Genomic DNA, 26,291 nt, shown 5'->3' with positions numbered 1-26,291 from the left:
AAAACAAGAGAAGGTTTTCCGTTACGCAATGCTTAACTAAATTCTGAAGATTCTTGACTATGGATGCTGAGGATATTTAAGAAATAAAATCAGATTACGAAAAGGAATCATACATGCCCTGAGGAAGAAATCCATTGAGGAACATGAAACCCAAAGGAACCAACTCCAGCTTAGGAAGCTCAGAAGCCAACTGAGCAAAGCCTGGTGAAGTGTTTAACCTGCCCCCTCCTGCTCTTCCTCGGGCACATGGGAAAGAGGACAGTGGACACTTGCACTGACTGTTAAACTCCTCCTATACACACACATTTTCAGGGCAGGGGGAGTTTTTGGCATGAGACTCATGTGGAAGCATTATCAGTTACTCTGTCTCCAGAGGCAGTGTTTCCTCAGATGCAGAACAGGAGCTCCTCTCTCAGAGTGGAGCTGCAGGCACAGACAACGTTCCCAGAGCAGGAATTTATGCACGGGGTGCTTCAGCTGCTTCTTTCACAGCAAAGGCTTTTACTTGCTTCCATGCAAATGTGCAGTCCTACCACCCACATTTGACAAGTGTATGATATTTGGAAAAGTAGATTAAAGGCTGGGATCAGACAGAATCAAACAATTCATGCATAAAGCTTCGTTTAACTGCAAGAGCACGGCGACGTTCCCACAGAGCTCCTACAACATCTGAGACAGGTTTTTTAAAGCTCTAATGTGATAACATGATCGATATATCAAAGGTTGCTGGTGTAGACACACTGCTGTTGGCTAATCTGCAATCCCAAAAGGATGGGAAACTCTGCCAAGGTTTTTATGCCTGCACTAACCTTTTTGTACAAATCCCTTCTACTACATACCCCGTCTACGTACATTCCCGGCTCTGCCTCCCCACCCTACAAGAAATGAGAGAAAGGCAAAGTGTTTAGCACATCACACAGGCTGAGAGAACGTGGAGCCATGTCTATATTAAGGCATAAAATTAATAGTATTTATTATTCAGTGGAGCAAACTGTTATGAAGCACAAGGAATGGGTCCTGTTACAGGCGCCGTGTGAATCATAACTTCGATATTTCCTGATGTGTATTTAAAACTCCAGCCCCCAAAACAGCACAGAGTATTTCTGGATAACATTTCCATGTGTGCATACAACATGTGCACGCAAACTATGCATCCACACCGATGGCTGGATAGCAGGATCGTGACAGCAGCTGCCTGGGCTGCAGGCTCCTCTCCAGAGCCCCGCTGCTCGTGTCCAGCCAGATGCCAACTGTCAGCCAGCCAGCAGTGCTGCTGCTGCTGCCTCTGTACCCAAACATGGCCAGGTTGTCACCACGTCTGTCACACTGGCACCACAGACATGCTACACAGGGTGGGAAGGCCTGCAAAAACTGGTGGAAGAGGGACAACAGCATGGCTGGGTGAGGGCACAGGGGTGCTGCCTGGAGGAAAAGGAATGAGTAACTTCTACACACTTCCCAGAGAAGTCCACAGCAGAGTGGGTGTGTTGTTCTGGAGAAACCTCACTTGAAGTAAACAGCAGTGGATTGCTCTTGGTTCCTTTATTCCTACAAAAATTGTTTGTAGCTGAGTGGGTGCCACACAGACCTGAAGTACCTTGTATGCGGCGTTCACTGCAAATTTGGGAATCAGAAATCCATACTTAATAAAGCATTGATAACCCTCCAGGTGTTTTCTGAACTTGCTCATGTTCGAGACCACCTGCTTTTCTCCACCAAAATCCCCCAGCACTTACTGTCCCCTAGGTGCTTCTTCCCTAAAAGCCTTGGCCCATTCAGCCCAGGCTCCTTAAACCCTCGTGGCAGGAGCAGAGCTGCTCTTTTCCACCTCTCTTCTTCTGTAATCTGCTGTGTGCCTTCTTCCCTAATAAACCTCAACCCTTTTTTGAAAATTGACCTTTTTACAATCTAAACCCCACTGTTGAAATCCTGCAGTAAGTCCATTCCTATTCCAGAAAGCCTTCAGCACCAGAAGTTGATACTGAACTAAGGTTTCAGCAGAAATCATATGGAAAAGACCCAAATTAATAGTTGGATACTGTGGGCTATTTTATATCTGCTCTGTAAAGCTTAAAGAAACTTAAAGGAAGGACTTAAAGAAAGCCAAAATAAAGTTGCAGTCGTAGTAATTTCACATAATTACTAAACCTTAAATCATTTTTTGAGAGGCAGAACCTTCCCCTACACTCAAGCCCCCAATGTTAACACAAGCTGACTTCCCTAAAGCATTTTATCACCAAGTCATGCAACCTTCCCAGGCTTCCAACTGGCCTGGCAATGGGCTGGTCTCATCCACGGCCTCCTACAACACCTAAGATTAGTGGCTTCCAAATTACAAGCCTCAGGTTTGGTCAGACAGAAAAGCCCATTAGGAAAGCTGCTCACAAGATCCTCACAGGCAAAGCCACCAGTTTCTTGGCTGCCTGTGTGGTTCAGAAGCTTCTATCAGCCTGTCTAAAAACACTCAGAGAAAAAGAAGGAGAACCAGTTAGAGAAGAAAAATCAAAGCCTGAGAAGCTGCAAATAACAATAGAGAGAAATAAGTCAGCTAATAATTTTAAGTAAGAGTCACAACCTTCAAGCCTTCCCACAACAGACTTATCACTTGAGCTGTTTACTGCAGATCAGAAAGCCTAAACTGGACGGCCTTTGATGGGTTTTTTTTTTGCTTCTAAAATACTCTTTTGCAGGTGATTCATAACAAGACAAATTCTCAAAGGGAGCCCAGTTACAGTGTGGGAACTCTTAGTTTCCAAAACAGAAGAGAAGGCAGGATCACTCACAAGTTCAAAGTGTTCTTTCAAAACACTCAATCTCATCCGCCTCTGAATTCCCAAACAGTTTGAGTCAAGCCCTTTGTTCATAACTTCAGCAAACCTAAAAGGGAGTCTGGATACAAATAATTCAGTGGCCAGGAGAACTCAGGGGACAAGGACTCTGAGGGTAAATATTTAGGGAAATGTGTTATCTTCACAGAAGCACAGGATAGTTGAGGCTGGCAGGGACCTCTCTGGAGATCATCCCATCCCACTCCCCTGCTCTGAGCAGCTTGCTCAGGACCAGCTCTGGTTGTTTTGAGCATCCCCAAGGACAGAGACTCCACACCACCCTGGACAACCTGTTCTTCGACCCTGCTCACAGCGAGGAGTTTCCTCAGCTCACAGAGGGCTTTCCTTTGTGTCCTGATTCACTGGAACTGACTCAGTCCTGCGTGCTGTCACCAGGGGATGTGACATCACTCACGTCAGCAATGACATACAAGACTACTGACCCATCTAGCAGAATGGCTGACTGGAGCACAGCTCCCTGATCAAAGGAAGTCCCTGTTCAATGGCACAGGAAGGCTGCATTCGGAGGGTAATTACAGGCCTGGCAGGATCAGCCTGATCGATGTTTACCAAGCCCTCTGCCCAGCCAGCTCGCTGCACATAATTGTGAGAAATGGCATTACTCAGCCTCCAGCCTCCCTCAGGAGCAGGAAGGAAGGACAAGGGGCCCAAGGCAAGAGATTTGTATCAGCCAAAGTCTGTGTTATTGATACATGGGAGTGAGAGTGGATCGCTATCGGTGGTTGGGACTGGAGGCTCTTTAGGGTCCCTTCCAACCCAAACCATTCTGTGATGCCACAATTCTGAATTCACACAAGCTGTGCCACTGTTTGATGGGCAGAACAAGCTGTCTCAGCAACAAAGGACTTTCCAGTGCTTAATATCCCTTAAAAAAAAATTCCCTGCAGACAGAGAGGCCAAACAGTCTTTAATTTTAGACCAGGGCTATGCAAGGACATCAAAAAGAAGTTACTTACTAATGGCCCCTGTGTAGGTTGGCTGTGTAAGGTCTTTTGGCACCTTCCTGTAGATGTCAAACCTGAAAGAGGAAAAGCAACAGCCATAAAACAGGTGGAACATTTCAATATATTTCATGCCCCCACAGGGATGAACGACGCTGAAGTTTTTTCCACCCAGCTTTCCAACACCATTTTTTCAGTAGGCAGGAGGATATGGGAAGGAAAAACAAAACAAAAAAAAAGCCCTTTTCTTCTGTACAATTATGTAACTGTGCTCTGTCTTGGCTCCCGTTTCCAAAGCACTTCCCTCCGCCTCCCTGTTGTGGATCTGTGCAATCTGAACTGTGAGAGGAGCCAGGCAAGAAGTCATGCTGGACAAGTTTACAGACCACTGTAAAAGGGAAAGGATACTCTACAGACTCCTGAATAAAGATGCCTGGCAAAAAAAACCCCCAGTGAAACACAACCTATATTTCCCCTTGTAGTCTGTATCCTGACAAACCAAAAATAGACAACCCCAAAGTCAGAAATCCAGGTGTTGAGACAAAAAAAAATCCCTTGGACATTGGATACAACAACAGAAATTAACTCAACAGGTTTGTTCCTCCCCCAGCAAAATCCAGGTTAATATTAGACCGTTGTTTTGATTCAGTCATAGCTTTTAATATCCATAGGGCTCAGCTTTGCTATTTTAAACTGCCCATGGTTAAACTCTCCCTGCCCTCCTGTGTTAGCTGTATTATTTCCTGCCACCTTGTGCTCCTGCACGCCCAACCGCAGTGCAGCTCTGACATCAGTTTTTCCACCACTCAGTAAAAATTAATTAGTGCATTAAAAACACTCACCCACCCACCCTAAAGAACGAAGTGACCATTTCTGCCCCAAAATAGACTTTTTTGGATATGCCACAAGTGGGTGAGAGCTGATGCTTTTTCCAGCCCTGGAGAGGCATGAGAAGCACCAGCTTCCAAATTCCCAGTCTATACTGCACCAGCATGAAACACCCCTGTGTTTACTAAGTAGTTCCTACTACACCAAATATTATAGTGGGAGTTTAAAAACTAGATCATTGTTCTTTCTTTAGTCTTCAACTGCTAAGATAACGGAGGCACTGCATGAACAAAACCCCATTTGCCTTGCATGAGATCAGAAGGATCTTGTGCTTCACTCAGAAGCTGAAGCTGGAGGAAGAAATGGAAGAGAGGGAATGAAGAGCAGGTTGAAAGATATTTCACCTGCCCAGCTCGAGCCCTGAATGAGCTGTGCAATCACTTAACACCCCAACAACCCTCTGTGAGACACCTGACAGCAACACTGCACAGGAGCTGTGTTTTCATGACCCTTCCCCCTGCCACCTCCTACACAGCCCAGCAATATTCCCCAACCAAACAATCCATGTAGGGTTTTCCAGCTGCCCTGAGAACATCTGGAAAGTGCTGCTTGCATTCTTTCCACATCCACCAGAAGCATCAGGATGGTGAAAGAACCCAAAGTAGCTGATGATGTCACGGTCTCACAGGCAGAGGAAGCTGCTGCTCTCCCAGCCCATTAAATGCTGAAAGCTGGCGTCGTCTGGCCAAAGTCACAATAATAGATCAACAAGGCTAAAAAAGCTGAGAGAGAAACACAGAGGGGGAGAGAGAGACAGAGCACGTGAACACCAGGAGCTGCTGAGTGTGAGCGAACGCTCAGAAATAGGAAACAGCTCCAGGCTGGATTCAGTAAAAACAGCAGTGTGTGGATACTATAAAAGGAAGTTTGTTCTCACAACCAGAAATATTTGCTAGTATTGAAATGATGGCCCATCATAGCATTAAAGAAAAAGAATTCTAGCTTTTTAAACAACTGTCTGGAAAGCTGATGTCACATGAGGCAGAGTTCTCTCCTCTGATTGTCATTTTACTCACATAAGTAACACCCAACACCACAAATTAACTTTTACATGGCCTAAGTAAGCTTGGATTAGGCAGAGACACTACAAGAAGTGCTCAGCTAAGGTTTTATGGATGAAAGCAGAAGCCTGAAGGATGCCATCCAAAGCCTGACTCAAGAAGAAGGGAAGGCAAGGAGGGAAGGAGTATTAAAGCTTGCACAAGGATGCTGAAATGATCACAACAATCAACAATAAAGGAATGGAAAATGACAAGTTTGGAGTAAGAGGCAAACACTGCTGCTTAAATTTTGCTCACTCATGTGTGATACCAGTAAATCCAAATGACCACCAGCCCAAAAGAAAAAAGACTGGCTATGTGCAAGTCTCCTGGCAGAACAATCAATTGCTTGGAAAAGACATGTTCTGAGGGTTCATAGTCTGGCAAAGGAACCACTAATCCTCAGGGTTCCAGGCAATTGCTCATAAGGCATCTGATACTGGCCACAATTTATACAATTTCCTCAGTCTGATCCTGGTTAGTGAAAAGAGCAGTGGGGTTTATGCATTCAGAGAAGGGCAAGTGGGAAGCCCGAATGACATCAAAGTTTGAGGAGAATGATGAATGATGGCATGGCCAGGACACAGAGCCATCTTGTTAACTCTGATTTAAACTCCAAGTTAGAAGAAGATATGAAATGTAAAGGATTTAATGACAGCTTGAAAAGTATGTTTGTGATACACCAGAGAGATTAAATGCTAGCAATGAGGACAGAAACCCAAAGAAGGCTTCATTAATTACATATAATTGCAAAAATAAGTGAATCAAGCAAATGTCTCAAACAAATCTTTGAAGTTGACAAGAGTTATTGTAACGGGAGACCCTAGGTCCCAAGAAATGAGAGATTTGTGAAAGCTCCCATCAGACCTAAGGGTTAAAAATCTGCCTCCACTAGAAAAACCTTTCTCCTTTTGCCACTGGCTCCTTGCCTACCTCCCAGAACCGAAAGCAATCCCAGGAGAGCACTTACACTGTCCCCGGAAGAGAAAAGAATGAGGATTAGACACCAGAGATGATTTGTAATGCATGAGGGAGGAGGCCATGGAGCTGTGTGCATGGCAAAGGGGAACAGGTTTTACTTGCCCTCAGGTCAGACGTTCCTGCAAGCACCTGCAGTAAAAATTCCAACAAGCCTCCAGGTTCCTGAGGCATTGGTCACTCAGAGGAGTATTTGTACCCTGAGAACAGAGAGGAACCTTGTGCTCTGTTGCAAAAGCTGCCTCCCAGCTCCCTGCTGTACTCAAAGCAGTGGAAGGTATTACTAATGCTGCAGGGAGACGGGATGTTCAGAAGGGCTGTACCTGCCAGCTCATCCGGCACAGACACCCTGTGCCACGCTGAGCATCCACTGGGAGAGTCTGGGAGTCATCCTACATGGCCACGAGAAATCAGGCTGGAGATTTACAGCTGCTCAGTGAACTCCCTTAACCTGCAGCTTCTCCTGCTTTAGGAAGGGAGACATCACTTCACACTCACAGAGCAGGCACATGTGCATTTTCCACTGCACGTTGTTTATATTTAGCTTTCGGCAACTTTCTTCCTCCCCTCAGAAAGACAAGACTTGTAAGGCGAAGTTGTATCTTTGAGTTAATCAATTAACATCGAATCAGAGTGGAAACAACAAACTTGCTGCTAGGAAAGTTCTTCCTCCAGGCCATATGTGTTCTCATAAAGGGAAGGCTGGGCCTTGCAATTCCAGAATATGAGCCTAAAGATAGAACCAGGCTGTCATCAGCAGGAATTTCCTGACACATCTATAGTGTCTTTTCTTTCAATGGAGAGCAGGGCTGCAAACAAATAAAAAAAGGCTTTTTGGCAATGTCAGAGGTTCGCAGGAACCAACATTCATAACTAACATGAGGGAATGCTACGATACTTTTTTATCAATCCAAGAGTTGAAAGGACACGGCAAAAACCTCTCACTTTCCCGGTGGGAATGTCAACAACTGGTAAAACAGCATCACAGAGATGAGCAGGGGTGATTCCTAACTAGGTTCAAACAGAATTCACAAATCTTCGTGTGATTAAACCAGGTCTGGGGCAGAATTTCAGCTCTCTGATGGACAGAAGTGCCATAGTCTTCTTGGAAATAGTGAGGGTGACCTCGAAGGAGCCAAACAAAAGGGTGGCAAATTTCAAGCACCAGTAAGTGTTAGAAGGATTTCAAAAGTTGTACCTAGATTAATATGAGCTGCTGCTACTCAGATTTTTTCTTCAGACAGAAATATATCACAGAATCACACAACAGTTTGGGTTAGAAGGGACCTTAAAGAGCATCTCATTCCAAGCCCTGCCATGGGCAGGGACACCTCCCACTAGCCCAGGGTGCTCTGAGTCCCATCCAACCTGGCCTTGGACACTTCCAGAGATCCAGGGGCAGCCACAGCTGCTCTGGGCATCCTGTGCCAGGGCCTGCCCACCCTCACAGGGAAGGATTTTTTTCTAATATCCAATCTAACCCTACTCTCTGTCAGTGTGAATCCATTCCCCCTTGTCCTGCCCCTCATCCCTTGTCAATAGTCCCATCCATCTTCCCTGTAGCTCCTTCAGGCACTAAAAGGCCACAATGGGGTCACCCCAAAGCTTCTCCTCTCCAGGCTGAACAATGCCAGCTCTCGCAGCCTTTCCTCCCAGCAGAGCTGCTCCATCCCTCGGATCATCCTGGAGCCTCCTCTGGACTCTCTCCAGCAGCTCCAGCTCCTTCCTGTGCAGGGCCCCAGGGCTGGGGCAGCTCTGCAGCTGGGGTCTCACCTGAGCTGTGACTGACAGTGCTGGATGAGTGGCAGGGAGGGCAGGGGACCCAAACACTGCAGTTTTTTCTAGAGTTGATGCTTCACCTGCCTGCCCTGAGCAGGGGATGAGCTCACTCCCCCAGCAGGAGCTGCCACAGGCAGGGCTTCCTGCCAGGGCTTTATGTACACTTGAACAGTTTCAAGTTTGGACCCGAAATATTTCAGGAAATGAAGTAATAAATACATTATTTCACTGAAGATTTCCACACCTCCAAACAGAAAAATCCTCTCTGACATCTCTGGAATTTGAAAAGAGCTTTCCTAACAACTGTGTCAGATGCTGTTACGTTTTTCATGAGCAAGAAGCAAAGAACATGAGGCAATTAAAAAACTCCAACGACTTATAAGTAGAACTAACTAGACACTGGTTAAATTTGAATGTCTTGTATCAAAGAGAAACTCTGATACCCAAAGGAGTTCATATCAGAGAAGGAAAAACACTAATTCCTCCTTCAGTTTCCAGAATTTGCCCACCCCTCCCTGGCACAAAGACAGGAGGGATGCACTGGCCATGGCACCCAGGGATGAATTTCTCCCAAAATTACTGATGCCCTGTGTGGACTCCCTGCAAAGACACAGCAGAAGCTCTGAGGAGCTCTGAACCACAGCTCTGGAGTGGGATGTTTTCATGTGCCCTTCTGCAAGGTCTGGTTTTACTGATTTACCTGAGGGGCCAGGGAAAGGCTGTCTTGGAGCTCTTGGACTGTATTTTGGATTCCAGTTAATCAAGCAGAACTGTAACACATTCTCATGTGGCACTTGGTCACAGAACAGAATTCCAGCATTGTAAATCAGCAGCAAAAAGATTAATTTTTGTCCCTTTCCAGACAGAAATTTAGCATTAATGCTCACAGATGGGAAAAATGGTTTTGTTCTTCGGGAGATGATGTTTTTTCCCCAGGAGAACCAAGTATTTAAACATCAGTCTTCTTTTTGAAGCATACTGGCTCTATTGTAGTTACTTCAGCACATCCTTAAAGTTAGAGGATGTGAGCAAATTACATTTCTGATGTCAAAGATGATTAAAAAAAATAAAACCCCAATCAGTATCATGGCTGACATTCCACTTTTAGCAGGTCAGTGGTGGTGTAAATACACCATTGTCATCTTGTCTCAGCAGAAAGGGTCCGTGGCTGTGATTCACCCAGAAGAATGTGGGTGTTGAAACAACACTTGATTCTCCACCTCCCATATTCACCAGCTTGGAGAAGTGGCATCTATTTTTCAGCAGATACCACATTTGGAGCTGAGGTCACCAATTCCTGGTGACATTACTCACTCTCAATAACGACTCCAGCGTAGAGTGAACAACTACCTTCATTTTATTACACATCAGTAGCTTTGAGATCTCTTTGAATAAAAGAGACAGCCTGGTGCTGCTGAACCAATTTGTTTCTCTAACAAATAATTGGACTTGAAGTGACTTGCAGGGACAACACGTTTTCCAGCAGAAACAGAACTTCACTGTGAAGTTCACCAAACAACTGGCAATTCTACAGCAGAAGTGACTAAACTACACAAAGGGGGAACTATCAAATACAGAGAGAAAAAGTGAACTTTGAGGGCGTGGAGCCTCCCTCACTGGGGATATTCCAGAACTGTCTGGACACCAAAGGTTGGACCAGTGACCCACTGTGGTCCCTTCCAACCTAATCCATCCTGGGATTCTGTGATTCGGAAAAAGGAGGTTTAGGGTCAGTAGAAACGCCATCCCTGACTGTTTCCTTCTTGGTAAGAACCACAACTTCCCTGAGAAAGAAATGGGCTGCAGGTTGAAAAAGAGAAAGGCAAGGCAACTATGACACATAGACATGGGGAGGAAATAAAGAATAATACACCTTTCTAGGCTGAGATGGCTTCCTGGATCAACAAAACCCCTCAGTTAAGCGGTCCAGTTGGAAAGACAGCACGAAGAAGCTGGGAAGTAACAACTCCTCTCTTCAGCCCTTTGGTGGGAGACTGATTTGGGACACACCATTCAAGATTTCTGTGGAGATCCCTCTTCTCACACAATATTTATGTATCTGCAGTACAGTTAATTCACTCCCACGGCAGCTGCCTAAGTCAGAAGGCAGGAGTAAGTCTGTCTTTTCACAGCCCTTTTGAAAACACAGCTGTCACACCAAAACCTCTCTCCTTTTTTGCTCTAAACCTGACACAACAGCTAACCCTGCATTTTTAGGCAGTGTCCTCTGTTCTATAAAGTGAACAAGGCTAAGCTGGCCTTTGAGGAACTATTTCATGCAAGAACTCTTTCCTTGCCACTGCACAGGGGAGTAAAAGCTGGTTAAAGCAGTTACTAAACGTTGTTTACCCTTCTGCTCGTTTGCTGGTAATGCCCCTCCCCATTTATCAGCAAGGAGCTGCAAACTGGAGATAAATTCTAGTGAAGTACCGCTGCTGGTTTTCCCCATTTGTCAAGTCCTCCTTGCAAAGGGGATCAGAGCGTGGCTGCAAACCTCAAATCTCAAGAAGGCATGAGGTCACTATTTCTCCACACACACACACCAATTCCTGACTAAACAAAGAGCTTGCCTGTTCTTTACAAAGTCCACTCATTAAGTTCTCACCAGTAAACCCAGTTACAACGTGGAAGAGAGAATTTCTACCGTTACACGCTGAACTTGCCACATTCAAGAAATGACACACAGGCAGCCCATGCAGACATTAAGTTGTAAAAAACCCTGTCTTGAAAAAAAAAAAAGGGAGCTTTTTGTGAAAAGAAGATAAACTACTCTATTTGTTACACTGGTTTTCTTCTTCAGGTGGGTAGAAAAACTGCTGTGCTGTGCATTTCTGGGAACATTCATTCAAAACAACAATCCCAGACTGCTTTTGATGAAAACATCATTAAAAAAACCTACAGCACTGTGGAAGATATGCAGAGAGCAAGGCAGGTGCCAAACACAGCCCTCGACAGTCAAGCCTATGCCAGCATCCATTTGGTTTTTGATAAGAGTCACTTTGAGGCAGGTCTGTCTGATAACAGGCTTGAAAACACCCACTGCCTTTTCTTTGAGACCGTCTGTCAGTTAGACATTCTAAACAAATTCATTTTTAGGCCGCATCCCTCAGAATTACACCAGCCTCTCTAATTACTTCATGTAGGTATCAGTCAATCCAGCCAGCTACAATTTCTATTTAAGTGCCTTTAAAGAGACGAATCATCCTCAACTTTGAGGATTAGTTTTCCCTGGAGACAAGGACATAACCTTGGGATTTGTCACTCAACAGACTTCTGTTCTTCCTCTTTCCATTTCCTATCTGCCTCCTTGAACCTTTTTGTTGTTTTACTGCATTCCAGAGAGCAGAGATTGTTGGTTCCATCTGCTTTATTTGGGTTCCCCACAGGACCTACAGATCTGATGCAGAGACAACCAGCTCTTCCCACAAGATTTGTATAACTGGGTCTGTTCTGAAGTCTGATTTCATGACAGAAGAGCTGCAGTAGCAATTCAGGAAACCAAGGCAGGTGTGAAGCAAGAAGAGAATGAGCAACCTCAGCCCCACTTCAGGAAACACGTCTGAGTGCACATGAAATGAGCTGGAACGATGGTTCTGAAGAGTCTCCCATAGCCCACAGGATGGGCCACCACACAGCTTTGTTTCCTCATATTCTTCCTGCTCCCACCTCTGGAAGACCCTTCCCTTGAGACAGAAGAGTTTATGGACTATGATTCATTCAATAGCTGCTACTATTAAGGCTCTTAGCAGAGACACCAATTCCAGCTGAGAACCCACTCTACAATAAAAACTTCATCCTTTTTAAGGAGGCCATGGGAAGCAGAGAGAAACTCAGTCATGGTAAATATACCTTGGATTAAGTCCATCTGACTTTCAAAGATGACTGTGCACAAATAGACTCCATTTTTTCTCTCCACAAACACTTCAGAGGAGGTTGGTGTTACAAAGGTGAGATCAGAGTTTAACCACCGCGTCTGTCTCAGAAGTTTCCCCTCTCCCCCAAATCAATGCAGCTTGGAGGCAGAAGGGGAGGAAAAAACCCAGGCCCTATTGGTTATTTTCCATGTGAATTCATGGTATCAGAAGGAAGCTCTGCCTGCTGTCAGAGCAGGATCATTCAGGCTGGAGACACGGCCAGATGGAAACGCCCTGGCTTTAATCCCCAGCGGTATTTCTGCAGAAACCTTCCCACCAGAGGCATGCTGCTTAGTGACAAGGAGCATTTCTATCTGTGTGCTCTGCTGACTTCTCAGGCAGCTTCTCTGGTCATCTGAGCAAAGCTTGAGAATTAGAAGTGCCCAGGAGAAAACCTGGCTCCCTCCAGCTCCGGCACGGTGGGGTCTGTGATCAGCCACTGGAACACCCAGGGATGGCACTCCCCATCCTCTCCCCAGCATCCATAACATAAATATGAAGTAAACCAGGTTCTCAGGCTGTAGCTTCTAGATCAAGAGTGGGGACCTGGAGCTCCTGGAGCGGGGCCGGCGGAGGCTGCGCAGCTGAGGAAGGGCCTGGAGCAGCTCCGTGCCCAGCACAGGCTGAGGGAGCCGGGGCTGCTCAGCCTCGAGAGGAGCCCCAGCTGAGAGGGGCCCTCAGCCCTGGCTGTCCCTGGCTGCAGGGAGGGCTCAGGGCAGGGCCCGGGCTCTGCTCCGGGGCCCAGCAGCGGCCCCAGAGCACCGGGCAGGGCCTGAGCCCGGCAATTCCCCTGCACAGGAGGCAGAACTGCTGCCCTGGGCAGGGCCCGGCCCTGAGCAGAGCCCAGAGAGGCTCTGGGGTCTCCTCCCTGGGGATATTCCAGAGCTGCCTGCACACATCCTGTGCCCTGTGCTCTGGGATGGCCCTGCTGGAGCAGGGAGGTGGCACCAGTGACCCACTGTGGTCCCCTCCAACCTGACCCATCCTGTGAAACTGCTGCCCCTGGACTCGAGCTCTTGAGACAGACCAAAATAAAAATAGATAGTGCTAGAAAAAACCAAGAGAAGCGAAGAAGGCACAGAGAATACTCTGGTGTTACTAAAAAACCAGATTTTTAAATAAAAAATCGAATCACTTAGCTAAGAGCTTCCAAGTTGTTTAACAGGCAGCAGCTTGGGTCACTGCTCCCAAACAATGACTTTGGGACAATTGATCCCAGCTTTGTCAACAAACTGCTGGGCAGCACAAGCCCAAGCACACCAGCTGAGGAGCACAAGCCAGAAGGTGGCTTTTAAACTCTTCAGAGGCCATTTAGCTCTAAATAAAACCAAGCAGGCTTAGACACAGCCTCACTCCACCAAAGGCAGGCAGGTACTTCTATCAGAACACACTTTTCTGGCTTTGTTCCCTCCTACAAAGCACATCAGACACTCGTGCTAAGATTTTGAAAAGCAAAGCAGTTACTTCTGTAAAATAGATAAATCTAAAGCCACCAATTTAGCTTTCAATGTGACAGCTCAAGCTGAGGGAGATGCAGAGGTAGAACAAACAGCACAGCTGAGTCACGTTTGCACACATGGCGCTCTTTTGATTAGCAAAATACCACTTACTTAAAAAATAAGAATAAAATCCCAGACACCTGTCTGAAGTAATTGGGGGGAGTTTCACTGCTCACAGTTGTTTAAACCATCCCTAGAACTCCTGCATCCAGGACCAGAGATAGATTAACCTCTTGACTTGTTAAATTGATCTTATTCAGCAATGTAACAGCTGGGGTGTGCAGAGATGGCCTGAAATATCAGTTACCCCATCCCATGTGCCTAAGGACAGAATATGTGAAATGAAACAGTAAAGATGGCCTGGGAGAACAGCTGGGATCTGGGACACAAATAAGGCACAAACAGGACACAACTCCCCTCTGCTTAGTGACCCTGAGAGGGGCTGGGCATCACCAGACTGCCCTGGGAGAGAGGAGAGGAATCAAAAGCAGGCTGGGCAAGGGACACAGACTGCTCAGCAATGCCCTGGGCTGGATTATGTTCCCCAGGTGCTGGAGAGCTGCTACTGGAAAAAAAGTCACACCTGGTCTGACCATCATTTTGGAGCAAGTCTCTGAACTAGGAAAGGATGGACTTTAATTGGGGAAACATCAAGAAAAGCCTGTCCTTTTTAAGCAAAGCCTCTCTTACTTTGCTCGAAAAAAGCACTGAGTTCCAAGGCCCTCTGCATTTTCAGTTCCTGTGGTCCTTGCTGTACCTGTGATGGGCAAAAATCTCCAATTTTGTTCCACAAACCTAGCAAAGAATTTCTACACATAGTAAATTCACTCTAAAACAGGTGAAGAAGTAGAGCTGCCGTATTCTTACACCTTACTCTATGCATGTACAAGAAGCATTAATTTTTCTATTTTCATTGGGAAATATTAGTTCAAGGTTTCATTCTGAAATCCTTTCTTTAGCTGTTTTTCTTCCCACCCAAAGACAAGTGTGTGTTCTGACAACTCTGCAAGAACACTTAGCTCCTACAACCCAGCACAGGCAATAAACAGCAGGAACTCTGAAGAAGAGCTCCAACCAAGTAGGTAAATCTGTTTAAATGAACAACAAAACAATGGTAGGAAGTCAGCAGCAGCGGCAGAAAATAGGAACTACTGACTTTGAGCTCTTCATTCTGTTAATTCTTTGTTTAGATGACATTTCTATGTTTCCTGTCTGCTGGAAGATGAGAACATAATGTGCAGAGAGCAGCTCAGGACAGCTCTGGCAGAGCCAGGCTGCGATCCTGCGGACGGGATGAGCAGTGGGAGCCAACAGACCTGAATTTGTTCTGCTCCCGGCACTGACTCACTGTGTAATTCCTGTTCCACTCAATTAAATCTTTCTTCTTCAGCTTGTTCATTTTGCACAGCAGCACCTGGTAACATCTGCCCACCTTTCCTCAAGCACATGGAAAACTACAGATGGAAAACTGCAAATACCTGAAGCGAAACAGGGCAAAGCTCCAAGTTCTACCTGAAGGAATGGCTGGGGTTGTGTTGGGGGGATTTTAGCTTGGATATCAGGAAAGGCTCTTCCCCCAGAGGCTGCTGGGCACTGCCCAGGCTCCCCAGGGAATGGGCACGGCCCCGAGGCTGCCAGAGCTCCAGGAGCGTTTGGACAGCGCTGCCAGGGATGCCCAGGGTGGGGTTGTTGGGGGGTCTGGGCAGGACCAGGAGCTGCACTGGATGATCTTTGTGGGTCCCTTCCAGCTCAGAACATTCTGTGATTCTGTGATTCTTTGAAGGTCTGTACAAGGAAAGCAGCAGGAAGGTGGCTTTAGGAAAACAAACTGGATGTGCTCTGCAAGAGCTGAGCTTGGTTCAGTACCAGGGCCGTGGCTGGAGAGCTCGTTTGTGAATAATCTTGATGGTTTTGTGAATTGGGACACAAACTTTGAAGCATGTGCAAAGTCAGATAAGTGATCCTGCTAATCTCAGTTTCAGCAGGAAATAAACACTGAATACACAAACACCAAAGCTTGGCCCTGAGTGTGAGCTGGAGATGCAAATACAGATTCAAAGCCGGACTAATAAGCCGATACTTGTAAATACCAAGCAGCTATTAACACATTTTATAAGATTAACACCCGCAGAACAGCAGATAACAGCACACATCATTAAGCAATCAGCCAGTCCTCATTCACACACAATGGGTATTAACACACAAAGTGCAGAACCTGAGCTTTACTGGAGAAACTCTCAAGGCTTCAGAATTACATCGGAAACTGTTTAATCCTCAATTACTTCGAGCAAGCTCTGATATGAGAAGGACCAGACAGGGAGGTGGAGAGGCTGGTGGAGTTTTAAACCAGTTTATCTGGACTGCAAGCAGGTGAAGGCTGCAATTTTCAAATGCTGTATGACTGACTTCTCACTCACAACATCACACCAGTTTTCAAAGCAAACAGGATTTTTTTTGACCTGCTGACTCTCCACACTTTTAAACTCGGGAGTGAAATGTAGGAATAGGTTTCCTTGCCAGCCAGCTCCTCCCTCTTTAATTCTAGTTCCAAGAACATAATGAAACTAACAGAGGAAGTGTCTGAAACAAGGAGGAGTACTGAGAACAAGAAAACAAGGTTAGGCCAGGAGGACTGTCATTAATTATATAATCCAGCCTTTGGGTAACTGGACGTTTAGGGAAAGGGGCTGAGAGAACCTTGGAGGCACCAGCCCCAGCACATTATGTCATCTGGCCTGCTGGTTACTTAGCAGGTACACGATCTGCATAGGGGCAGAAAAACAAACCCATTTATTTCTAGGACAAAGCACTATGAATCCCCACAGCAGGTGCTGAAAAAAGGCACGAAAACTCATACACTCTGCTCCCACTTCGACTGATTCCTTTCCAAGGAGCCAGTTCTCCATTCTCCTCCCTTCTGCCTGCTCTGTGGTTCCATTGTGCTGTCCTGCAGAACACCTTTTTGTCAACCATGTGCCAAACTTGGTGCTTTTATCCTTTCAGTGCATATCGAGCTTGTTCTCTCAGGAATACACACACAATTGTATTGCTGCAATGTGCCAGAAGTGCAACTATTTGAGGTGACACTGAAGGATAGAAGACAGGAAGCGGTACATCACTCTTCTTTTTCCCTCAAAATAAAATGTTAGGCTCAAACATATTCCAAAGGCAATTAGCAGGAGGAGGAAAGTATAATCTCAAATACTCAGAGGTGGAGTCCTGCCAGCAAGCATTTTATTTCCTTGTAGGCAGTGAAGCAGGTGTCAAAATGAAGGATGGAAGAGAAATGTATTTTTAATAAAGTGAGCAAATTACGCTCTGCTTCATCAAAACAGGAGAAAAGTGTCATGAAGAAAAAAATGTTCAAGTAAGGGGACTGGTATTTAAAGAGATCCAGCCCTTTGCTGGACTGTAAGAGCCATTGCACTCCTGAGTGGGAGCAGCATTTTCTGGAGAACAGAGAGAATGGGGAAGAGCATTAAACATATATGGCTGCTCCCCAAACTAAGCAAATTGTTCAGATACTTGAACGCCATAAGCTGACTGTAACCCTTCCTGGCCCAGCGCCTTCGACTCAGAGATTCTTGTTCCTGCAGCTCCCCAGCACATCCCAGCACTTCCACCCTTCGTGATCCCCTTGGTCCTGAACATTTCTCCTTTTCCCTAAGGGACACCTGCCAGCTCAGGGTTCCCAACCTCCTGCCACATTCCCTTCCCACAAACAAACAGAAGTCCTGATCTGCAGCAGGCACTGAACACAGTGCAAAGCTGGACTGTGATTTCCAAGAATTTACATACACACAACCAGAGAGCTATGGAAAAAAAGAGCTGCACCATAGTCTTTCCCACAGCTTCCAGGAATCACAAAACATTACGGCTCTGCTGGTGCCTTGCACTGCTGAACACCTTGAAACGAGATCTGGTAAGAACTATTTTAGCATCAGAAATGTGCAGGTTTTATTTGTGGAAGCTCCTTTCTGGTTTAAGTCCCAGCTGCACTTGCTCAGCACAAAAATCAGAGATTGGTACAAAAGAGCATGAACAAATGTAACATCTGGGGAATCAAAAAAAGGGGGGAGAGAGGGGTGTGTGAAGAAAACAACTGCACATTCATAAGGCTTCCCTCAAAAGCACACAGGCCAATCCACACCTATTGCACAACAGAGATTTCTCCATATCAGTAAGGGAAACTCCTACCCAATACATGGGATTCAAATATATCGTACTTTTCCAGAGTATCAGTCACTCTGCAGGGACTGGCTCAGGTTCTCCTGTTTCAATTCCAATCTAAGGAGACAACAATTTCTGTACAAGCTTCTACAACTCAGTTCTGTTTTTATCTGCGTATAAGTGCGCTACCTACAAGCAAGTACAACTCTTCTGCATCACCTGGCTTCCAAGTCAAGTTCCTGGTTTGACACAATTTCCAAGAAATATCTGCATGGATGCCCATTAGAAAACCATAACTGATACAGACTCAAGAGCTGCAACTTGTAGCTGGGGATCAGGTTTACCACCGGTTTTTAGTCCAGGTATAATCTGTTATAATGCAGAAGCCAGATTGAGATTTCAGTGCAGTAGGGTCACATTTGATTTAGAATGACACAGAATCTAAGCAAGGCTCCAAGACTTCACCTTTAACAGGAAACAAAGTCATATTTACATTATTGATGTTTTAGGGGGCACACAGTGGTCTACAGAGATGGACAATTGATCTGCTGATCTGTTTTAGGATATAATTGTTAAATAAGCACTAAAGAATCATGATCTCCTGAAATCCTGTCAGCAGTAATATAGGCCTGCACATTTTAACACAGCATTTTGAAGGCTCTTCTGTTACATGCCAATCTTTCTGGATTCTCTGAATTAAACTAAATACATCTCGTTTGGAAACATCCTTCAAAAAAAAAAAAAAAACCCAGGCAGAAAAGCAAACATCTAAACACACAATTCAAACAGTGAACTGCACTGGCCAACTGCATCTTGTGTGTCTGCCATGACTACTACTGAAATACTCAGACATTTCACAATAAAGAAGATCTACTACTAAAATACTCAGGCATTTCACTATAAGGAAGATTTTGTAGATTGTGGCAAGGCTGTGGTTAATTTTTTTTGGCAGACCAAGTTTTCCATTTCGAGAGCAGCTGGCTCTGTGCAGGAATACCTAGACATCACTTCAGGGCTTGTGCTTGGATAAAAGACAAGAAAAACAGATGATTCTCCTTCTCTTCTTCCTTCATTGCGAGACTATTCTCCCCACCTCCACCACTTGAACTACACGGCTAAAAAATACACCAGCACACTTCAAAATACAAGCTCAACAACGTCCACAGCTCCCAGTCCAGGCTGGTGGCATTGCTTCAGCTCTGTTTACAGTGTGATTCAGTCATTTTCACAGCAGTGAACTATGATGGCATGAAGGAAGCATCTGTGTCACCAAGGACTGAACAAAGGAGGACAGCTGAAGTTCAGAAGGAACAATGCAAAACTTTCCTACAAAGCCAGGCCTTAATATTTTCCTACTTACTCAGGAGAAAAAAATCTCCATTCCAACAGTATTTTGAGAGAAATGATGCACTAGGGAGACTTAGAAAGAAATATTTACATACATGCACACCATGTATAATCAGTTATTTGTGGCACAAACATCAATAGACTCTGTCTGTACAGCTCTGCTTGCCCATCTGACTGCTGTGACTGCAGAATAATTTCTCAGGTGCCCTCAAAGGGCTATTGTTGAGACAAAGTTAGTCATGGCACTGCCTGGCACCCAAATCCACGTTGGTCATTACGTAAGGTGGCAGCAATACCACTTGGAAGGGTTGTTTACCAGTGGCATTGCACAATGTGAATTGGAACGGGCTCGCCAGACGTGGCTGCAGGTGGGGATGGAAATGCCCCTGCAGTTACTGCTGAAACAAGCTCAGTCTGTCAGAGCATGGTGCTAATAATGCCAAGGTTGTGGGGTTGATCCCATTCACTTATAAACTGGACTCGATGATCCTTGTGGGTTCAACTGAGTTCCAACTGAGAATATTCTGTGATTCTGTAATTCTATAAATATGTAACTACCCAACACAGAGCTGTGCTATGGCCCCTGGACATTAATTTAGGAAGTGATGGCTACCAGCTCAATCACATACAGGAATTAATATTTTGGACAAAATCATTGCAACCTTACTGCTCTTAGGAGTATGTTTGGGTTTAAATTAGACTGAGGAGTTGTGATGATGAATAGACAAACTGATGCTCAGACTTGTGACCTGGCACAGTTGTGAAATCAATTTCCAACCAGATTAATGAGTACAAACCAATAGATTTTAGGTGATTTTGAGTCTATGAAGGAAAACCTTTTCCAAACTAAGCAACCCCTTGGACACCTTCTCATTCACTTTGAGCTTAAGGCACATAACTCGATTCTAGTATACAGGCTTCAAAAAGAAGTCTTTCATGATCCCCCCATTTTTCTTTTGGCAGGCTTGGGAGGATCTTTCTCTAACCCTTCAAATCTCCCTTCAACCTGTCTGGGCAAGTGGCAGTGTCTGTGGCACAGCTCAGGGCAGGGCACACGCAAACCTTTGTGGGGCCACTGCTGTGCTCAATCCAGCAGCACAACCCAGCAGCTCTGAGCTGTTTGTTCTCCTCCTCCCTGCTCTGCTTCAGCCAAGAACACACCCACCTGCTGCTACCACCCTGTACCTGCTCACAAATAAGCTCAGGATGCCTCTCCTCCAAAGTTCAGCCACTAATTCAGCCCAAGGAAGGAGTGTGTGCTGCTGCAGGCAGTTAAAGGAAGGTGCTGGGACACAGCCAGCAGGTGCACGGAGCACCAGGATCTGATGGAAACACGGCACTGCTTCACTCTGCAAATGAGAATTCCTGAGCAAACATGGACATTTCCACTGACATTTGACATTTAAGATGTCAAGTAGTCACCATTTCTGCTGAACAACTGGCAAATGTTCAAAATGTTCAAATGTTGGCAAACAATTCCAGGACAAGTTGAAGGCTTAGAGAAAGATTTTAGTTGTAAACCTCCCAAGTCTGCCAAAATAAAAATGGGGGCATCATGAAAGACAGGTTTGTTCCTTCTTTTCTGAAACCTGAAGACTAAAATCAAGTTATTTGCATTAAGCTCAAAGTGAATGAGAAGGTGTCCAAGGGGTTGCTTAGTCTGGAAAAGATTTTTCTCCATAGACTCAAAATCACCTAAAATCTATTGGTTTGTACTCATTAATCTGGTTGGAAATTGATTTCACAACTGTGCCAGGTCACAAGTCTGTCTATTCACCACCACAGCTCCTCAGTCTAATTTAAACCCAAACATACTCCCTCTCCTAAGAGCAGTAAGGTTGAGGGTGTCAGCTTTGGTTAAGACTGAACAATCTGATTAAAAAAAACTCTTCAGGAACAAAAGCGAAGACCTGCCCATGTCCCAAAACAATAAAAATGATCCATAGGTCTGAATCAGCACACCCACATTAAAATATCATTTATCACAGACATGCCAAAGAACAGCTGACAGTGGGGGCCTGTGCAGACAGAGTAAGAGTTTTTACCTTCCACTCTAGATCAGCATTTAAATCTAATCCTTTCTAAGCCTGGCTCCTTTCCCATGACCTCCAAAATCCGGGTACAGCACACTGTTACTTCATACAGGTTATCACACTGTGAAAAAAAAACAACCAAACCCCAAAACCAAACAAGGAACAATAACAAAACCTTAATGAAAACATCACAATGATCAATTGTGGGAAATAAATTCTGAATTTCTCAGCTACACATAAAAATAAGGATTCACAGATATTTGCCGCTCTATGCCAAACACCTGGCCAGGGCACAACTGTGAACTACCCAGAATTAGAACAAAAACTTGATTTCAGAGTGGCCTGTTTTAGTTTTTCTCAGTGTAACCAACTAAAGTGACCACAACGGTTCAGAAGTTTCAGTATCTTGCAAACCCATCAGTAACTCTTCCATGCAAATAGGCAGGTGCAAAGAAAAGCCACCAGAGTGAAGAGAACTTGCAGCAGTGCTTCTCTGTACCACGTCCACCTCCACTGCAAGGGAGTCACTTCATTTTTACATCTGTAATTCTCATTTTCACGGTGTCATTTTCAATACCTGAGCAGTCTGAAGTCCCAGCACGAGCTCAGCCTCCTGCTAACTGGATCACACAACATGTGGGAACCCTTCTGGCTGGCTCACAATCACCATTCAAAATGGCCCAGGCTTAGAGTTTAATCTAATTGCGATTCAAACCATCCTCAGAGCTTGCAAGTGTGCAGGTGACACCAGATCTTAAAGGCTCAAAGAGGAAATACCCTTTCAGCTCCAGTGAGAGAACTCAAAATCCCCAATCAAACACATAGAAAGCTGCTTTGCTGACACAAGTTCTAAAAACCAGGAGATGGGCAAGAAGGAAAAATCTGTCTCTCCCATTCAGCGAAATGGGTGTTAAAAAACAGGAAAGAACCAGACCTTCTGGAAATACAAACTGATTTTGTAGTTCTGTAGGAGGGCTGGTGTCTTGTGACATGCACTGAACAGACCTGTACTGAAGGCTCCAATGTGGAAGCTGAAAATTTGGTTCTGTACCAACATCGCAGCAGGACTGGGGGGATTAGTCTGAATGAAATGCTTTGAAAAATGAAAAGCATTAGGTAAATACTGAGTATTATTAAAACCTTAAAGATACTTAGGACAGAGTAATTACTATTCATGTGAGATTACTGTGAAAATATTGCTTTATTTATGAATTAAATGCAGTTTGTATTAGGAAAGGGAACCACTGATAAGCCAAGAAAACAGAAGTCCTACAGAAAAAAAAATTGTACAAAAAAGTACAAGTAACAAACCAAGCAACTTCCATGTCAGACTCTGACTGATGGACACAACTTCCAAGAAAGATTTTTAAACACTTTTGGTCATTTTGGCTATTTCTAGAAGAGAGGAAAGAGACTGGTCCCATGGAAGTAACTTACTTCCTTGAGTTCTAGTTGGTGAAGAATAAGGACATTTTTGGTCCTGGGCTGTTTTAACTACTTGTCATTTGCGTCTCTGTCATCTCCAGATGAGATCCAGGCAACCTATTCCCCTTAGAGCTACTTTGTGTGGAAACAGAGCTCAAAGCCTAAACTTCCAGCTGGTCTGCAATGCCCCCCTCTATACCTGATGTCAGCTGTCAACATCCTGCCACTCTAAAACATCAAAAATAAAACTCTAAGTGAGGGGGGGATACAAACACAACAAGACCTTGCCTTCCCAAATGTCCTTGGCAGAGCAGCAAGGGACAGGATTCCTTCAGATGCAGCCTGTGGAATGTGTGGCCTCCAGAACACACCACCTTTCCACTTGGAATTTTGGACTCTTGAAGACATGCAGGGGCACTTTTAAAAGTTTCTTAACAATCCAAGCCTCTAATCATACACAGGCATATAGAACCCAGGGTGCCAAACTGTACCTGCCAAAGGGAACATCCAGCTGAAATCTCTGAGAGAAGAACCTTGTATTTTACATGGTGAAAATGTCATTTCTTCATTCACAAACTTACTCAAGGTGGTGACCTTATTTCTCCAAGAGCCTTGTATTGCATGTTCTAGAGTTGTCAGGAAGTACCTGTACATTTTTTTTAACGTGTGCATCATGCTTTACCTACAACAGTAAAATTTTCCAGCCTCAGCAGATTTTGTTCCACTGCCTGCACTCTGAACAAAACCCACAACAGCTAAAAAGGGCTCTAACCTTTGCAAACCTTTTGGTCCTGAACTCTGTTCGTGCTTCTAAAACAGGAAAGTGGTTTGTTGCACGTGACAATAGTTCCTCTGTACTTTAAATATAAAATTCCTGTTATCAATGGCAGCCTTTGAAAAACTCATCTTTGCAGAAAAGCTGAACTTCAGCGACCTTACGTTGTTTGAGAAAGAGCTTTGAAGTGTCTATTTCTAATCCTCCACTCTGAATGACAAAGAAGTTATTTGCAGTTGTGAATCTTTAAAATGCAGATCTGAACTGATGTCTCTGTTTTTGTAACTCATTAACACAAACCCTGCAATTCAGCTTTCACTGAACGTCTTTGTTCCATTCCAAACTGAAGCACTAGTGCTGTCTCTCAAGATGATTATGCTCTTGGTGAGCCAGTGTTTCCACATGCACATTCTGAGACCCAACAAAAATCACATTTTCAAAGACACCAGAAATAACATTTTCTTTATCTGCTATTACAAAGTGACAGCCACAGCCCAGGATCTCTTATTGTTCATGCATTTTACAAGGCTGAAAATGGATGGCAATAGGATTCGCAGCTGGCAGAATGTCTCCAAAGCTGAGAAGAATTTTTCTATCAAATTTTACACAAAAGCAGAAACGAGGCTCTGGGCCCCGGATCCCACATGATCCAGCAGATGCTGTTTCCAGCTTCAGCAAGTTTTCATTCAGAAGCAACTGCCTCCATGTTCAACAATGCCCCATGGATCACACAAGATCCTGTTAGCCTGTATAAATGAGAGGCCTGGTTTAGAATTACAGTAAAAATATAATGCACAACTCTTTGTTTGGGAGAACTAAAACACTGCACTATCACCATTTCCCATCTCAAGGGGGTGCACATGTAGGGGTCATGATGATCCTACATGGAAGGGACTGTAATTAACTGTATATTCCCAAAAATGTACATATTTTTTATTGTAGTATTAACGTTGTAGTAAAATCTGTACGAGAAAAGTCATCTGTGCATCTTCTCTTTGGCGTCTCTGAACTTGGAAAGGTGCAAATTGTTGGTTCAAGAACAGCTCAAAAGAGAAAATTAACCCACAGTTGCTATTTTGGCTCCACTGAAGTCAGAGGAGTCTTTCTCACTTCTGATTTGGCACCTGACACTGCTACCGCCCAGGGGATGCAGGAGCCGCACAGAAAGGCCAAATCCTACAACCTGCACCTGCTCTAAATGGCAAAACCAAAGGTGGAGGCACTGATGCTGGTTCCCAGCCATCAGACACGTGGCACGGCTTCAGCACATGAAGCCTCATGTGGGAGCCGCGCTGCAAAGAGTGACCCCTTAAAGATGCTCTGGGACCTCCACCCTAAGCAGTGACCCCCTAAAGCTGCTGTGGGAGCCCCACTGTGATCTCCTAAAGCTACTGTGCGAACGCCACCATAAGAAATGACCCTCTAAAGCTGCCGTGGGAACCTCACTATAAGGAATGATGCCCTAAAGCTGCCATGACCTTCGAAAGGTGCTGCAGGAGCCCCACCAGAAAAAGTGACCCCCCCAATCTGCTGTGAGACCCCAGGAACCTGCGGGAGGAGCAGCAGCCCAACACCCACATCCATCACCCCCGAGGTCCTGCTGCTCTTCCCGTCCTGCCCGGGGAACCCAAATTCCACACAACCCCTTGGGCTTGATGGAACAGCATTGTGGATCAAGAACCGCTGGCTGGGCAGAACCTCCCCGTTCCCACGGCCCTTCCTTGCGCACACCTCATCCATCCATCCATCCATCCATCCATCCATCCATCCATCCATCCATCCATCCATCCATCCATCCATCCATCCGCCCATCCTACGCGCACCCGCGTGGAGGAGGGGAGGGGAGCGGCGCGGGGCGGTGGCGGCCGGTCCCCGCGGGGCGGGCGGGCTCTGTCGCGACTCTCGGCGACACTCACCTCCTGAAGTCAAAGGGCATGGTGGTGGCGGTGCTGGTGGCGGGCGGGCTGCGGGAGCCGCCGCCCCCGGCCCCGGCTGTCGCCTCGCTGCCGGCGGCTGCAGGGCCAGGAAGTGACGGCCCCGGCCCCGGCCCCGGCGCCGCGCAGCCCCAGCCCATTGGGCGGCCGGGCCGGCCGGGGCTTCCGCCGCCGGGTTACGGGAGCGGCGGCCCCGCGGTGAGGGGTGAGGGATGAGAGGTGAGGGGTGTGGGCGCAGGGATGCCGGATTCGGGATGCGGGATTCGGGATGCGGGCGGCCCCAGGGCCCGCTGAGCTCCCCGCGGGGTTCCCGCAGTTTGCGGAGTCCGCTCGATGCTCCCCGTGCACCGCTCAGCCGCGCGGCTCCGAAGGCGCTGCCAGCACGGAAGCACGGAATTATTTCGGTTGGAAGAGAGCTCCAGGATCATCGAGTCCAAGCTGTGCCCCATCTCCACCTTGTCCCCAGCCCAGAGCTCTGAGTGCCACCTCCAGCCCTTCCTTGGGCACCTCCAGGGATGGGCACTCCAAACCTCCCTGGGCAGCCCCTGCCAAGGCCTGAGCACCCTTTCCATGGGGAAATTCCTGCTGCTGTCCACCCTGAGCCTGCCCTGGCCCAGCCTGAGGCCGTTCCCTCTCCTCCTGTCCCTGTTCCCTGCCAGCAGAGCCCGACCCCCCCGGCTGCCCCCTCCTGTCAGGGACTTGTGCAGAGCCACAAGGTC

The 26,291-nt window shown here is 46.0% G+C and overlaps 1 protein-coding gene across 1 annotated transcript in view; it reads right to left on the bottom strand.

Annotated features, from left to right (window-relative positions):
- ERGIC1 (endoplasmic reticulum-golgi intermediate compartment 1) overlaps positions 1-25,677 on the bottom strand; it is a 58,445-nt gene extending 32,768 nt beyond the window's left edge. The window contains exons 1-2 of the mRNA XM_048319476.1: positions 25,555-25,677; positions 3,806-3,867 (exon numbers count right to left, since the gene is read on the bottom strand). Of these exons, the coding sequence (XP_048175433.1) occupies positions 3,806-3,867; positions 25,555-25,574 (82 nt within the window). The 5' untranslated portion in view covers positions 25,575-25,677. The remainder of the gene's footprint in view (positions 1-3,805; positions 3,868-25,554) is intronic.
- Positions 25,678-26,291: the final 614 nt, after the last annotated feature.

The sequence above is a fragment of the Corvus hawaiiensis genome, chromosome 15, assembly GCF_020740725.1.
Source record: "Corvus hawaiiensis isolate bCorHaw1 chromosome 15, bCorHaw1.pri.cur, whole genome shotgun sequence".
Taxonomy (NCBI): Eukaryota; Metazoa; Chordata; class Aves; order Passeriformes; family Corvidae; genus Corvus; species Corvus hawaiiensis.
Note: the sequence above shows the minus strand (reverse complement) of the source record. Positions and strands in the feature narration are given on the sequence as shown.